Consider the following 17,138-nt stretch of genomic DNA (forward strand, 5'->3'; position numbering starts at 1 on the left):
GGAGATCTAGTGTGTTGTTGCTAATGCATATCACAAATGAACAATGTTCTCTTTTAAAGCACATGCTTATATGATCGGTTTAAAAAGTGTATTCAGTATAATGATTAGGATACCGTTATACATAGGGCTCTATACTATTTAAATAGCTATGTGTGGACAGTTCATGTCGAGGAATAGTGTTGATAAAGACCATTATTGTCTTTCTAGCCAGTGTTTGCGGAACTGACCCCGGATGGTCATATTACAACGGATCTTGTTACATGACGAGTCCGTCCACCGGTGATGCAGCAGTAGTGGACTGGTATGACGCCGGACAGTACTGTATGAGCCAAAGTGCTACACTGGCCAGTATACATTCATTAAATGAGAATAACTACGTCCTCTCATTGGTTAGTATAATCAATAACTCGCTCATCAATGACATATCTATATGTATATATACTAACATTGTTCAGAATATACATATGTGCTTGACGCTGTTCTAAAATTATCTGATATATGGAAATTACGAAATTTATTTAATTATGGCGCTGCTGCACCTCTCCATCTTTATTCGATCACTTTTGATGTTCACCTCCTATGTCCTTCAAACGTTATGTGCTTAGCATCACTGACGAGTCCAAGAAGGACGAAACATCAGTATGATGTAGCATCACTGACGAGTCCTAGAAGGACGTAACATCAGTATGATGTAGCATCACTGACGAGTCCTAGAAGGACGAAACAGCAGTATGATGTAGCATCACTGACGAGTCCTAGAAGGACGTAACATCAGTATGATGTAGCATCACTGACGAGTCCTAGAAGGACGAAACAGCAGTATGATGTAGCATCACTGACGAGTCCTAGAAGGACGTAACATCAGTATGATGTAGCATCACTGACGAGTCCTAGAAGGACGAAACAGCAGTATGATGTAGCATCACTGACGAGTCCAAGAAGGACGAAACATCAGTATGATGTAGCATCACTGACGAGTCCAAGAAGGACGAAACATCAGTATGATGTAGCATCACTGACGAGTCCAAGAAGGACGAAACATCAGTATGATGTAGCATCACTGACGAGTCCAAGAAGGACGAAACATCAGTATGATGTAGCATCACTGAAAGCGTTTTAAAGGACGATACATATTTGATGAAGATGTTATATATCTGTACAGGGACTGTTTTTGATAGGAAATTAATCCACCACCACATGTATTACTACTGGGATAATCTGAGCATCTATTAGTGTGTTTGTTACCTTGTCGACAACATCAGACTAACCAAGTAATACATTTGTATCGCAGGTATCAAAGGCTTCTCTGGTAGATGTCTGGTTGGGATATAACGAACTCGGATCAACCTCATATTCGTACGTAATAACACATTTTAACCATTGTGGTTATTTGAAGTTTTTTTTATATATGTTTCTTATGTATATAAGTTTATGTTAATTTGCCATTTCCAAAGATATTGAAATGATGCAAACCTCTTAACACCAAATATACAAATGCTGGTAGGATAAAAAATAATGCTACCGATAGGCCAAATATTCTTTATGACGTGTATGCAATTGATTATGAAATAATGAAAATACTTTAATTCGTACTGTCAGATGGTCGGACGGTTCTTTGGTGGATTTCGACTTCTGGAGTAATGGGGAACCTAACAATGCTTTTGGGGCAGAGATGTGCGTAATGATGTCGGTGTATGGTAAATATCACCTGTATTTTTTACCTGATTATTAAACACAAAATTACGATACGTTTTCATGAAATGCAGACTGATATTAATTCGACCGCAGTTATGTTTGTCATCGTGAAATTTTCTGTTTCTTGTGCTGATATGAATGATGTTATCGACGTGTTTTGTCTGGTGATGGTTGTCTGTTTACCCGGAAAGATTAACTTGGTGGATGAAGCTTAAGATGCTAACCTTTCCAGAACAACACTAACCTTTCCAGAACAATTTTCTCCTCTTACATTTTCATTCTTAAATACTCATATTTTGCTTTTCTTTGACATATATGTATGTTCTTGAGCTATTCAATAGTCTAACTTGTATTGAACTTGATAACAGCATTCTCTCCAACTATTCAGTCCTTTAAATATAGTTAATATACATATTCTTTACTTAGATACATAATGTAAAAGTTGCTAGCATGGAAGATGAATAATGTATTTATTCTTTATTTATATTCATATTCCTACCTTTTCACAAAGCATATATTTTACCAAGCGCAATCGGAATACCACCTTTCCCCACCCACCCCTTCCTAACCGTAAAAGTTACACGTCTGCTCCTGTTGTAAATATATTTAAAATAAAAAGTCTTTATGTAAATAGTATATGTATCATTTAATCAATTAAGCTGAAACAGTGTTACATTTAAATTTGCACAAAATTTAGACTAAACTTAGGTACAATAAAACATGTGTGAATACATACTATCTGTAAGTAGCATTGTAACAACAGATGAGTTATTTATTTTACAGGAGGATCATGGAATGACGCTAATTGTGGACAACAAACGGGATTTATCTGTAAAAAGACTCCTGGAAGTTCAGGACCACCAACAATTCCAACTGTGACTGTTTTAAATGCAGGCTGTAATAACGGATTTACTCCCATGCCAAACAGTAAGTTGCGTTTCTTCCCTCAAGATAAAACATCTTTTCTAAGCCAGTTTGTCTCGGCTGCTAAAGACCATATTGCCATATTCTGTTACGAAATCAGAGTAGTTCGATAGATACGTTTGTAGGATCGCACAATGTTACACGATGTGCGCAAGATGTCTGCAGGAGGAATGCACGATAGGAAAACAAGACGAAATAAGCTGTACACTTCTGTGCGCACGTCGTGTCGTTTTATCGTGGTTGATATAAACTTAGAAATCACAAAATTTCTTTTTCATTGCCTCTGTATTATTCTTATTTTGTAACCAAAATTGTGTATATATTTATATACTTAAGTAAATCTTAAGTGTTGTATTTGTTACTTGGAACACTCAGCTGGTACGGATCTGAACTTGTCACATATATAACCGTATGCAGGTATTTTTCTTGCCCGAGGCCCGAGGGTGGAGGGGTGGGGGCTTTTCTTTAGGAAACAAAACAAAACTGTTAGACTGTGTGCATATCTATTACAAATAGGAGATAATTTTAGTGTTTAATCATTCCATCATCTTTTGTCTTTCACAATCGCCTTTTTTACTTTACAATGTTTGCCCTTCGCATAGCTGATGGGTCCCAGAATGATGAAATAACTGTATGGTTTAGTTTCAATACTTATTTGACTCTATCTAGTTATCTTTTTCGTGCCTTTCGTTCAGTGTCTTCCATGTGTTCTACAGATGTGTCATTTGATTAGTTTTTAATTGTGTAAATCTATTAATTATTGTTTAGGTAACAAATGTTATAAACTAGAAGGTACGACGACACCGGTGAACTGGCAGACAGCTTACCAACACTGTCAGAATTACGGAGCGGGATATGATATCGCGTCAATAGCTTCAGCCACAGAACAAGGTAAGGTATTCATAACAGATATAACTTTAACAGGAAGTAATAACATAAAATATGGCCTTATAGACTTCTCAAGACAATACATCAGCGGATTTCGATACAGAGTTTGAGGAGCTGAATGCTATAATATGATATTTCACCAGACCTTAAATATTGATTTCCTTATCGAAATTTGATTGATACCTGTCTTTAAAGTTACTTTCATTCCTAGCATTCCTGGATGGGAATAGCGACCATATGAAGCGTTCTCAATCACAGAAGCTTCTGGCGACTTTTGGTTTTCAGACATGTTGTTTAAGCAATTAACTGTTGTCATAGTAATGAAAGGGTTGTCATAAGTCTCTAACACATTCTATGTTATACCAGTAACCATGGTAACGAAAGGGTTGTCATAAGTCTCTAACACATTCTATATTATACCTGTAACCATGGTAACGAAAGGGTTGTCTTTAGCCGCCCCTAACACATTACATATTATACCAGTAACCATGGTAACGAAAGGATCGTCACAATTTTGACAATTTCTATATTATATCAGTAGCCATGGTTATGAAAGGGTCGTCACAAGTACCTTACACATTCTATATTATACCAGCAACCATGGTAACGAAAGGGTTGTCGTTAGCCGCCCCTAACACATTACATATTATACCAGTAACATGGTAACGAAAGGATCGTCACAATTTTGACAATTTCTATATTATATCAGTAGCCATGGTTATGAAAGGGTCGTCACAAGTACCTTACACATTCTTTATTATATCAGTAACCATGGTTATGAAAGGGTCGTCACAAGTACCTTACACATTCTATATTATACCAGTAACCATGGTTATGAAAGGGTCGTCACAAGTACCTTACACATTCTATATTATACCAGTAACCATGGTTATGAAAGGGTCGTCACAAGTACCTTACACATTCTATATTATACCAGTAACCATGGTTATGAAAGGGTCGTCACAAGTACCTTACACATTCTATATTATACCAGTAACCATGGTTATGAAAGGGTCGTCACAAGTACCTTACACATTCTATATTATACCAGTAACCATGGTTATGAAAGGGTCGTCACAAGTACCTTACACATTCTATATTATACCAGTAGCATGTACTTAAGAACGATCGAGTGATTGATTAATAAACAACACTACGTAGTTTGCATAAAATGCATTGTTTCTGTTATTCTTTCATTTTCTGACAGATCAACATCTGTTCCGCTGAACGAGACACCTAGATGAAATAGAGTACAATAATTTTCCTAACTTGTATAGTTATTTGATATTCATTTACACAACGCATTGCACATTTGGAATCCCAAAACTCCCCTCTGTTTAGTTGTCTTATTTATTCTTATATTTCGCAAAACAAAGCAAATCACGATAACAGCAACCAATTATGAAATTATCAGTTTGATGCCAAACGCTTCCTGTAGTACAAGACGTTTTGAAGACACGACACCTTTGTCATCTAATAAGCAAATATATGTTTTAGTGAAAAATGCAATATTTCGATGTAGTATATTTCATACGTTCAGGTACGATACATGCCTACAAAACTTTAAACTACTAATCACGCTCTGTACGGCTTCTGTTTGCAGCATTTGTGAATACATTTTTGAAAGGACTTACAAATAACGTATGGATTGGTCTAAATAACAACCGCCACTCTCACGAATTTATCTGGCATGATAACTCACATCTTACTTATACCAACTGGGCGATCAACGAACCTAATGGACATAGTACCTCACACACTGGTGGAGCAACGGTAAGGATACTGGTAGTCACAGATATACCTTCTATTACCTACCTCAGTAGAAGTCACTGTCTTACAGACATAATGTTATATTCTGTCTTATTAACTACCTCAGTAGAGGTCACTGTCTTACAGACATAATATTATCTTCTGTCTTATTAACTACCCCAGTAGAAGTCACTGTCTTACAGACATTATGTTATCTACTGTCTTATTACCTACCTCAGTAGAGGTCACTGTCTTACCGACATAATGTCTTATTAACTACCTCAGTAGAGTCCACTGTCTTACAGACATTATGTTATCTACTGTCTTATTAACTACCTCAGTAGAAGTCACTGTCTTACAGACATAATATCATATACTGTCTTATTAACTACCTCAGTATTGTCTACTGCCGTACAGACATAACATTAACAACTGGCTAATTAGCTATATCATTAACCTCTTACTGTCGTATAGACGTAATACTAACTGTTGCCTTATTAGCTACTTCAGTTACCTCTTACTGTCGTATAAACATGACATCAGCTGCCTTTCTATTTACTACCTCGGTAACCTGTAATGTCGTACATATTGCTGATTACATTCCAGTCAACACCGTCAGTATAAGTTACTATCTTATTGCTAAGTTAATAAATACTATTTTAGGCCATCTTATATCTAACTATTATCGCTGAAACTGATATAAATTACTCTGGTTTGTATTCATTTCTTCCCTGTTGTGTTACTGTTGAAATATCCTCTTTGATAATCAATACTGTTGGTTAAGTCACTTAGATATCAACTGTTCGCAATCAATATCATTTTAACAGCGTCTATATTAAGATAGGTAGTAACTTTTACTGTATTTTAGTTTTAAAGTAGTAACTGAATTAATAGTTTTTACCTGTAAGCAGTCTGTAGATGAATAAGATGAATGCTAGGATTTAAATTACATATGTTTCGTGATAATGCTTAAACGTTAATGAATTAATGTAAAATTTACGTAATTTTCATTGTGTGTTCATCTATTTGTCCACACTGTCTCAGATATTTTTATGTCTAAATATTCTTATTTTACCAAAATATCTTGCATAAAAAGACGACAAAAAGCAAAGACAAAACTGACATGTCAGCAGAATCGTAATTTAAGGTTAAATTCGAGATATAAGGGCAACATTTGATCAAACGAAACATTTACAAGAAGTATATGTCATGAAATGGATATTCATCAAATTAATCTGATAAACCTCTTACAGAAATCACCACAACCAGAGACTGTACGTATGTGATTACTAATCGATATATTTAAACTTGAACCTTTGGCTTTGTCAAAAATAAATATGTTATGATTTTCATCTGCTTTCCAGATCAGACAAAAGCTGTTATATTTTCTGCTGCTATCCGGATCAGATTAAATCTGTTATATTTTCCGCTGCTATCCAGATCAGACTAAATCTGCTATATTTTCCTCTGCTTTACAGATCAGACAAAAGCTGTTATATTTTCCTCTGCTTTCCAGAGCAGATTAATTCTGTTATATTTTCCGCTGCTATCCGGATCAGATTAAATCTGTTATAAATCTCACTGCTATCCAGTTCAGATTAAATCTGTTATAAATCCCACTGCTATCCAGTTCAGATTAAATCTGTTATAAATCCCACTACTATCCAGTTCAGATTAAATCTGTTATAAATCCCACTACTATCCAGTTCAGATTAAATCTGTTATAAATCCCACTGCTATCCAGTTCAGATTAAATCTGTTATATTTTCCGCTGCTATCCGGATCAGACTAAATCTGTTATATTTTCCGCTGCTATCCGGATCAGACTAAATCTGTTATATTTTCCGCTGCTATCCGGATCAGACTAAATCTGTTATATTTTCCGCTGCTATCTGGATCAGATTAAATCTGTTATAAATCTCACTGCTATCCAGTTCAGATTAAATCTGTTATATTTTCCGCTGCTATCCGGATCAGACTAAATCTGTTATATTTTCCGCTGCTATCCGGATCAGACTAATTCTGTTATATTTTCCGCTGCTATCTGGATCAGATTAAATCTGTTATAAATCCCACTGCTATCCAGTTCAGATTAAATCTGTTATAAATCCCACTACTATCCAGTTCAGGTTAAATCTGTTATATTTTCCGCTGCTATCCGGATCAGATTAAATCTGTTATATTTTCCGCTGCTATCTGGATCAGATTAAATCTGTTATATTTTCCGCTGCTATCTGGATCAGATTAAATCTGTTATAAATCCCACTGCTATCGAGATCAGGTTAAATCTGTTATATTCCCTCTGCTATCCAGTTCTGGTTAAATCTGTTATATTCCCTCTGCTATCCAGATCAGATTAAATCTGTTATATTCCCTCTGCTATCCAGATCAGATTAAATCTGTTATATTCCCTCTGCTATCCAGTTCTGGTTAAATCTGTCATATTTTCCCTCTACTATCCAGTTCAGGTTAAATCTGTCATATTTTCCCTCTACTATCCAGATCAGATTAAATCTGTTATATTTTCCTCTGCTATCGAGATCAGGTTAAATCTGTTATATTCCCTCTGCTATCGAGATCAGATTAAATCTGTTATATTTTCCTCTGCTATCGAGATCAGGTTAAATCTGTCATATTTTCCCTCTACTATCCAGATCAGATTAAATCTGTCATATTTTCCCTCTACTATCCAGATCAGATTAAATCTGTTATATTTTCCTCTTCTATCGAGATCAGATTAATTTTTTTTCCTCAACGCCATTGAAACTATCTTCTTTATGCAAACGGCCTTAGCATATGTAGGGATATTCACTTCGTAAAACATTCAGATGTATTTTCATACCGATATCCTCATCGTCACATAAAATCCATCCCCAGGGAAATTAATATATATGCACACGGTCATATCATCGCTTTTAAGAATGAAAACAGCAGGGGTTTCAGAAAGACATTTTTTTTCCTGCAATAGCTTGCCCTACCGTGTAATTTGTAGTCAACCTCAGGACAACGTGAGCGCTCAAAATGAGGATAGATTAGCTGGCTACAAAACCAAATTGATAAACAATATAAAACCTTCTAACGCCATCCCACACAACGTATGATGTCGACTGTAACTTTTACTTGACTACCTTTGAAACTGATCCACATTATGTAAACTACATCGAAATATTGATAAGCTTACCTAAAGCCAACTAAATATGATGTTCGATCACCTCAACATATCATTTACAGATCATCCCTCCATATCTTCTTCTTCTTTCTTTTTTTTTTCGATACCATAAGAACAAATAATACAAACTCAAAGTCAATAAAACTAGTGCAAAACATGAATAAAAGCAAGATTTACACGGAGACTCCTGAAACAGTACAAAGATAATAAGACCAGGTGTTCCGGAAGAGTAAGAGTCATCTGCTTCATTGACAACACCCGTCATGTAAACCTGCGTCAATCCAAAAAAATAATGTCACCATCTGCAATAAGAACTAGGTAAAAAGCAACAAAACGAACAGGCAAACTAACGAGCATCAAACATTTCCAGCTTCATATCACACAACGAATTATAATATTTCTCAATGAGTTCACTAGTTCTTATTTGTGCATGTATTAACGGAGCATTTTCGAAAAGCTATTGATATGGGGTAAAAAGTTTCTTATTCAGATAATTTTCAAGGATGATTGTATTTGCAATATCATAGTTATAGTATAGTCACTTTTCAAAAATGGCTTCAGCATGCTGATTGCGCATGCTCTTTATCATAATGATCTGGAAATTTGGTTTACGGGGAGGGGAAAAATTGCCATTTTGTATATTGCAGTTAGCTTATAAAGGTACATGTATCATTGAGCAGAGCAGGACAAGCGAGATCGTACATTGTCATACTCTGTGATATGAATAGATTCACAGTGATCAATCATCAATACATGTTTCTGCTTCCTGCTTTACTAAATATTACATCCACATGTATAAGGTATCTTTATCCTTTTCTGCCTGCTTAACGGCAGCTTTACTTCATCAGTTACAATCAATACTTTGTAAGCATTTTTGACCATAAGATAATCTCTAGCTCACATATAATACACCTGACAAAGGTGTACCATTGGAATAATTTATAATACACCTCACAAAGGTGTACCATTGGAATAATTTATAATACACCTGACAAAGGTGTACCATTGGAATAATTTATAATACACCTCACAAAGGTGTACCATTGGAATAATTTATAATACACCTCACAAAGGTGTACCATTGGAATAATTTATAATACACCTCACAAAGGTGTACCATTGGAATAATTTATAATATACCTCACAAAGGTGTACCACAAAGGTGTACCATTGGAATAATTTATAATACACCTGACAAAGGTGTACCATTGGAATAATTTATAATACACCTCACAAAGGTGTATAATTGAAATAATTTATAATACACCTCACCTCACAAAGGTGTACGATTGGAATAATTTATAAAAAAAAAGGAGATGAAATAGTCCCTGTTCCTTATTATTCACGAGACTTGACAGCAGGATACAACCTACATTTTTTAAACTGATTTTTACTCACAAAGCGGATATAGATTAGTTTGATGCGGACTAGAGACGCACAACTAGCTGATTAAGTATACATAGTAAGTAATGCGTTATCACAAATAACTCAAAGTGAAAATTCCTCAGAATGCAGCGAATCAAGTCTAAATACGACAGGAGTGTTTGTCTACTGTTATAATACATACAAACTACAGCGAATCAAGTCTAAGTACGACAGGAGTGTTTGTCTACTGTTATAATACATACAAACTACAGCGAATCAAGTCTAAGTACGACAGGAGTGTTTGTCTACTGTTATAATACATACATGATTCACTTCTTAGTTTTGATTTTTTCTCAGTTGTAGTTTTTCCTCAAAATATAAGTCCGAACTATATGCATTGTAGGAGGATTGTGTTGAGGTGTACACCAAGGCACTTCAAGTTGGGAAGTGGAATGACAAAAAGTGTAGTACTCCGCGACCTTACCTGTGTCAGGGATCGAGAGGTGAGTCTTTATACCATCAGTTTCCTTCAATGTTGGCAGTTATGGTCTTTCTTTGCATTTTTTTTATTTTAGCAACTTGCTCTGCTTTTCACTATCATGTTTTTGTCGAAAGCATCACTACTTACCTGTTTCAACATGTTGATGAAACCTTATATATGATGAATTGTGTGATATTCTAATACTCGCTATGCACTTTTCCTCATTTCCAAAAAAAAACGTGTTTCTCTTTTATGCTTCTATTTCATTTTAGAGTTATCTAGCAAACTATAAAAGAAACTTCTAAATAATTTATCATATTGAAGAAGATTGATTTCTTGATTTGAATGATATAAGTTAAAATGTTTTATCAAAGCGGTTAGATTACATACATTACATACAAACTTTTTTCTTTAAACAGTGAATCACGTGCCGTTACCAAATACACAGGGCACGTGTAGAAACGGGTATAAAACATTTGGGACCAGCTGTTATAAAGTAGTGACGCAACCGACATCCTGGACCAACGCTAATGCAGTTTGTTCCCGTGACAGTGGCTCTCTCGTTATTATCAATGATGTATATGAGGATTCTTATGTGTTTAACTTGGTGGGAAACACACCCTACTGGATTGGACTCTCGGACAATTCACAGGTACCGACGTATTGCATTTCATCAAAAGATGTCGGCTATTGAATTCAAGTTTAACTTACTTCCGGTAGTGGGCTATGATATCCTTCATACCTCTATCCTCTTATAATTGTATTAACACTTCTCATATTTTTACTTTTACAAACGTGTCATCACACCCAGTGGAACTTTTCAGTGGTTTATATCGTGACGTCATAGGTTCATGATATCATAAGCTTGGTAAATCAACGCAAAAAGCGATGAATGGTTATATCGTCACCTGAGATTTTGTATCAACCTTATAAAATGTTTTCGTGAATGTTTGTAAAGTTATCTATATTAAACACAATCTGGTATTATTTCCGCTTCAGAGGCACAGTAAATCCTCAGACTCGTTTCTTAGACCCCATATGAATGGGGCCCATTGTGAACTCCTCTATATATCCCAGAATTATGACAGAATATCGATGGTTTCACGGGCGCTAAACAAGTATATACCGGTAAAACATACCCTGACGTACGATGTTAATATGCAATGTGTATGATATTCAACGATATTTCTGTTGAGCGGGCTCCTAGGTGGTATCTTTGATGATGTACTATATGTCACCGATCATCTGATCATCGATCAACTAGCTTTTTCTATTACTATAGGTAGGATAACCGGAAGCGTATGTAATTGAGGTGTGAAGTTAACCAGTTATATTCAACATTCGCTTCATTCGCATATGAACTGAAACCAAACGACTGATTTTAGTGCAGTTTGCAGTGATTGATCGATAAAAGTTTAAAAAGATGTCTTAAATCTCCGCTGCAATTGTAGTGGAGATATGCGTTTCATCACTTGATATTTAATAGCACAGCTGTAATAAAATCCTGAAAGAAAGAAGACAACTAAAGTTGTAAAATAAGACATCTTCTGAATCAGTTGAAGTTTTCTGTTTCATTTTCTGTTTCAGTAGTATACAGCGTGTTATGTAGTTGGCACAGTATTGATATGTAATTGTTTAATGTTATTGACACAGACTTCCGACACTTACTCGTGGACACTCAACTGGCCTGTTCAATACACCAACTGGGGGTCGGGCGAACCTACCCGGGGGACCGGGGAGGGATGTGTTGCTGTAATGGGAGGAATGTGGAATGACACCTTATGTACCGCTTCAATGGCGTTCGTTTGTGAAATCAATTCAGGTAATGCGTCTTTTACCCCTCGCAGAATTACACATATAGACATTGAATTAAGTACCATTTTGTATTTAATCAAAACGGGTTCATATTATATGTTATATGCTACTTCATTTCCCAAGTACATTTTTATTAGTGATTTTAAACTGATCACATGATCACATCCTGCTTTTGTGAATGATTAAACGTCATTGTGACAAACTGACTCTCTCACCGCTGATATTTCATGAAGAACTGCATTATGAAAAACAATTACCCATTTCCTTGAACAGAAATACATAGAAAGCAAATTGATTATCAGGCGCCTAGCGTTTTACTACTAGGTTTCAGTGATCATGTGTTGGGATTTCAATGGCATGCTTCGCTCTCAGCATTGACATGTGAAGTGTATGCTATTTCCCGCCATTTTTTACCCTCATTAAATGCAGACGTACACCGCTTTTGTATTCAGGAACAACACTGTGTTTACCTTTACAGTCAAATATGTCCCTAGTAAGTATGTGTTGTGTGATGGAGATTTCGTACGGGTAGAATCTCATTCGTTCGGACGCGGACTGATTTATTGCTATCTAACAGCTAGCGATAATACAATGTCATATTACATTTATTTTACACCAATTTGAAAATATATTACACCTATCTAACATTATATCTGGTTACGTTAAGCATCCTGATCAATGAGATTCTATCTGTAGTTTTAGGTGGTGGTGTGTGTTGGTATTAGTTAGACACGATACCTGTCTGAAGGTCTGTATGTTTGTCGCTATTGATGCTTTCCACCAATGGTACTATTTTCCCTGTAGTAAACATCACATTTTAGAGGATTCCTGATGGTACAACGAAACTAGACTGAAATCAAATAACGCGATCAAATTCTAAAGACAAACATCGAAACCGATAGAAAATTGTGGTAGCTTTAGGAGAAACATGAACGAGGATGAAGAACATATTTTGCTTTGATTTCATTTTTCTCTAATCAACAATCACTCATTCTTTTCTTATGTAATGTATTGCTTATGCTAAAATATGGTGTTGGTCCTTTCTAATATCTTGAATTTCATGATAGCAAATATGTGTATATCGATTCCCACTATATGTTTAAGAGATATAAATATGATGATCGTTGATGGAATCAAAATATTTCCATTCTCGATTTACACACAGTACTAGTTCGAGCGATCCTTTACCCTATTCTGTCTCTGATTTCATTACCAGTTTCATTGCTTCGCTGTCTTTTGGCACGAAATCTATGCCATGTTGGTTCGTGCATGTTCACCTTTCATTTACCTTCCCATTGCCTCATCACTCCGTCATGACGTGTCATATCATGCACATGTTTCCGTGAAACAACAAAACGGTTTGTTCACATCAATTGTTATGTCAATTATGTGTTGAGTTTTCCTTTCTGAGGATATCATTTACTTACTGGTGGCAATATTGCAATATCATTTCATAAAGTTTACTACTCTATTCACATTTAATGTCATAACATGACTAGCATGTTAAAAATGAAATAACTTTTTTGAACTTAAATTCTCAATTGATCTTATTAACACCTAAGATTTCCGTCGCATCATTTGTGACTTCATATCTTCATGGTGACGTCGTATGATATTTCTAAAACTCATCCAGTTCAACATTTTACTTCGCCATTCATAGTGATTTTACGACTCATTCCATAGGTCTAAGATCTCGTGTAAGATTCCCTGTCTCCAAGCTAATGCATATTTATTTTTATAACTTAGATATGTTGATGTGGTTTTTTTTTCTGCATTTGAACGTTTTCAGCAACACCTCCCCCGGTGACCAAACCGCCACTAGGTCACTGTGCTGACGCCAGTTATCTCCGATATGGTGACTATTGTTATTTCATCGAGGCCTTCCACACCTTATCGTGGCCAGAGTCACAGTATGCCTGTCAGGTACGTGGCATGCAACTGGCCAGTATCCATTCTTCTGCTGAGCAACGATACCTCATCACAAACGCCAATAACACGAAACCACTTTCAAATGACACGGCATCGATAGCAGCGGGGCGGCAAAACATGTGGATTGGTATGAATAAGGGTTTATCGGGTAAGCACAATGTTATCATAGACTTTTTACAACAGGAAATATATCCATCGATATTTTGGAACATTGTCTTCAGGTCGGTAATGTCAGTAGAATAGAAGTTCTTATAACACCAACAGTAGAAGATTTTATTTTGACGTTTCAATGACTACCTTAATCTGACGAATGACCAGTATGGTGTGTACCAGCACTGACATAAGTAGTGTACGAAATGGTAACGAATCGACTAACTTGTTCGGCTGTACTATAACCCTATGTACACTCATGTCGAAAATAGTGTGACGAGATGATAAACAAATTATAGACCAAGTAATACACAAGATCGTAACAACAGACTGTAGTTAGTTCGGCTTTATTTAACACTTAGGGTTGTAGTAAACTGGTTGTGTTATAAGAACTTTTATTCTGTATCCATTGATATCCATGTTTAATGGTTTCTCGGTAAATCCTAAAACTAATGCATCTGAGATATCAAGCCAATTCCTTATTCATCTGCAAAAATATATCGATTATTTATAAGACGTTTCTGTACACAGATGGATTCACGTGGACTGATCGAACAGCGGTGAATTTCGTGGCGTGGGCGGATGGCGAACCCTCTGACGCCAAAGGAAGCCATAACGAGGAGTGTGTGGAAATGTACCAGTCAAGTGGAAAATGGAACGACAATAATTGTTTCAATAGCAAGGGTTACATATGTAAAACGCTTGCCAGTAAGTTCGTGTGTAAGAGATTCTCAGAAATTTACAAAACTAGATATACACATGTATAAACTGTATAACTAAATCGCGTTACCTATAATGTCACCATTTTATATATGGTCATTCTTCTTACAACACATGTATCTTTTTTTCCTCTCAAAGAACATTACATCTTCCAACATGGATTACCTACCTTGTAATTCGCTTCTTACACATATTGTTTTCAAATATCAGTGATAGTCATTAGATATTTCAAAGTGACCCTGTTAAACTATGTAATAATTGAAATGAATAAGTGTCTCGTACAACGCAGGAGTGATATTCACAACAATCAGAATTTGTGGAAATGGGTATTTTTTGTTTTGTGAAGCTAATATGACTTTGTTTCATTTAAACATTTCATGAAAAAAATGAGTTTCTTAATGTATTTGTGTATCTAGTTTGTTTATTGTAATAATGTACATCCACAATCACATCGTGACGTTAATCTCAGGCTGTTGATATTGTTTCATTTCGGATTCTCACGTAATATTATGTCGGATGTAAATCCGAAGACTTTGTTGCAGTACTGCTACAGAAATGTTTTAATGAAGTAAATATAGCTACGCATCAAATTATCTTTATAAAAAACTGACCATAGATAAATAATTATATAATTTAACAAGATTGTACAAAAGACAATCGAAACTTAATCCCTCTAATATCCTGATGCTTGTCACTATTGTTACTACGTGATGAAGAAGATGAGGTCGGTTATGGGTAGATTTCGTTTTCATTTTCTTCAATGTTTTTTCTTTAATTTTTAATCGCTTTATCTCTGTAAGTACTGAATAATACATTAAAACATTAATTCAGATTAGCATTCAACAGCCCAGAAATTCACCATCCCCGACCGAACCTCAAGGGAGACATCTGCACTGAAATGAGTTCAAAATGTTGTTTTTAAAACACCAAATTGTCGTTCGTTTTAATCATTCCTTCCGCTTTAAATAAAACAATCAGCGCAATAAAACAAATAGTTACATAAATAAGTATGACAGATTTTTAAAAGTCTGAAAATGTTAGCCATTATGAATTTATGTTGAAAAAATATTTTTGAATTAATTATCATAAAAATCGATATTTTTGTTTGACGCTAGATTTCTGGGAGTAAAGAAACTAGGAAAGACATCTTACTTGACGCTAGATTTCTGGGAGTAAAGAAATTAGGAAAGACATCTTACTTGACGCTAGATTTCTGGGAGCAAAGAAACTAGGAAAGACATCTTACTTGACGCTAATGAAACCCTTTCGATGTTTATCTTGATTTAGCTATTCCAACTGTCGCGGGAACTGCAGCCCCTATTACACCAGCACCAGTTACACCAGGTCGAGTTACACCAGGACCAGTTACACCGGGTCGAGTTACACCGGCGCCATTTACGCCATTCCCTACACAGCCTCATGTCAACACCAACAACCAACCTCATGTGACGTTTACTCCAAAGCCAGGCCCAACTATGCCGTCATTTGTGACCTACAAACCAATCAGCGGTCACTCACAACAGCAACGTGCGTCCAACACAGGTAAGATATAATTATGTTACTCAATATAAATCTGATATACTGAAGGTTTAGTGTTTATTAAATGAACCCAATACCACATAACCCTAAACACTTCATTTCACCACGGATTTCTAGTTCACAAATGAAGAGACAGGTTAATATACTTGTGCAGTGTCAATATTTCTTCCTCTCGGTTTTTGACACAATTGGTATATTCCTCATTTTGTCCTATATTCATTTTGTCCATCCGTCCGTGTAATCTGTCTCATCAAATTATATGCCAAGAGTCAATATGTTTTGTAATACTATGCCAAATTTACATTTTAAAAAATCAAGGTCGCTGTTCTTAAATCAGAATACGTCAAATTAAATGGTATACTTTAGAGGCAATATATTTTCTTATAAATACTTTCAAGAAAAAAAATGTCATTATACTTTACTCTTGTAACATCTGTACATACCACGACGAATATTTCAGCTAACAAATCAAAGGATATATCCGGTGGTGCTGTGGCAGGAATCATCATCGGCGTTTTAGTGGTCTTAGGAGGAGTAGCAGTGGCTGCCATCTTTATCAAACGTCGTAACGGTGGCTTCCGGAATTCTGACGAAAATCTAGGTTTCGACAACGCTTTATATTCGAAATCCCAACAGTCTGTGAATATAGATCCAACGAGAACTAACGGGTTTTCTGTGTCTTCTGGTCTGCCAGGTGAAGAGGATGACGCGTAA

At 35.7% G+C, this 17,138-nt stretch overlaps 1 protein-coding gene across 1 annotated transcript in view; it reads left to right on the forward strand.

Moving 5' to 3' along the window:
- Positions 1-17,138, forward strand: part of LOC132561284 (macrophage mannose receptor 1-like) — a 30,691-nt gene extending 13,553 nt beyond the window's left edge. Inside the window, 13 exon segments of the mRNA XM_060226012.1 lie at positions 208-389; positions 1,292-1,356; positions 1,600-1,697; positions 2,479-2,622; positions 3,388-3,510; positions 5,111-5,280; positions 10,173-10,293; positions 10,691-10,923; positions 11,925-12,093; positions 13,876-14,163; positions 14,697-14,873; positions 16,173-16,427; positions 16,885-17,138. Of these exon segments, the coding sequence (XP_060081995.1) occupies positions 208-389; positions 1,292-1,356; positions 1,600-1,697; positions 2,479-2,622; positions 3,388-3,510; positions 5,111-5,280; positions 10,173-10,293; positions 10,691-10,923; positions 11,925-12,093; positions 13,876-14,163; positions 14,697-14,873; positions 16,173-16,427; positions 16,885-17,138 (2,279 nt within the window).

Source organism: Ylistrum balloti, unplaced genomic scaffold (assembly GCF_031769215.1).
Source record: "Ylistrum balloti isolate Yb309-2 unplaced genomic scaffold, AGI_CSIRO_Ybal_v1 Utg371186, whole genome shotgun sequence".
Taxonomy (NCBI): Eukaryota; Metazoa; Mollusca; class Bivalvia; order Pectinida; family Pectinidae; genus Ylistrum; species Ylistrum balloti.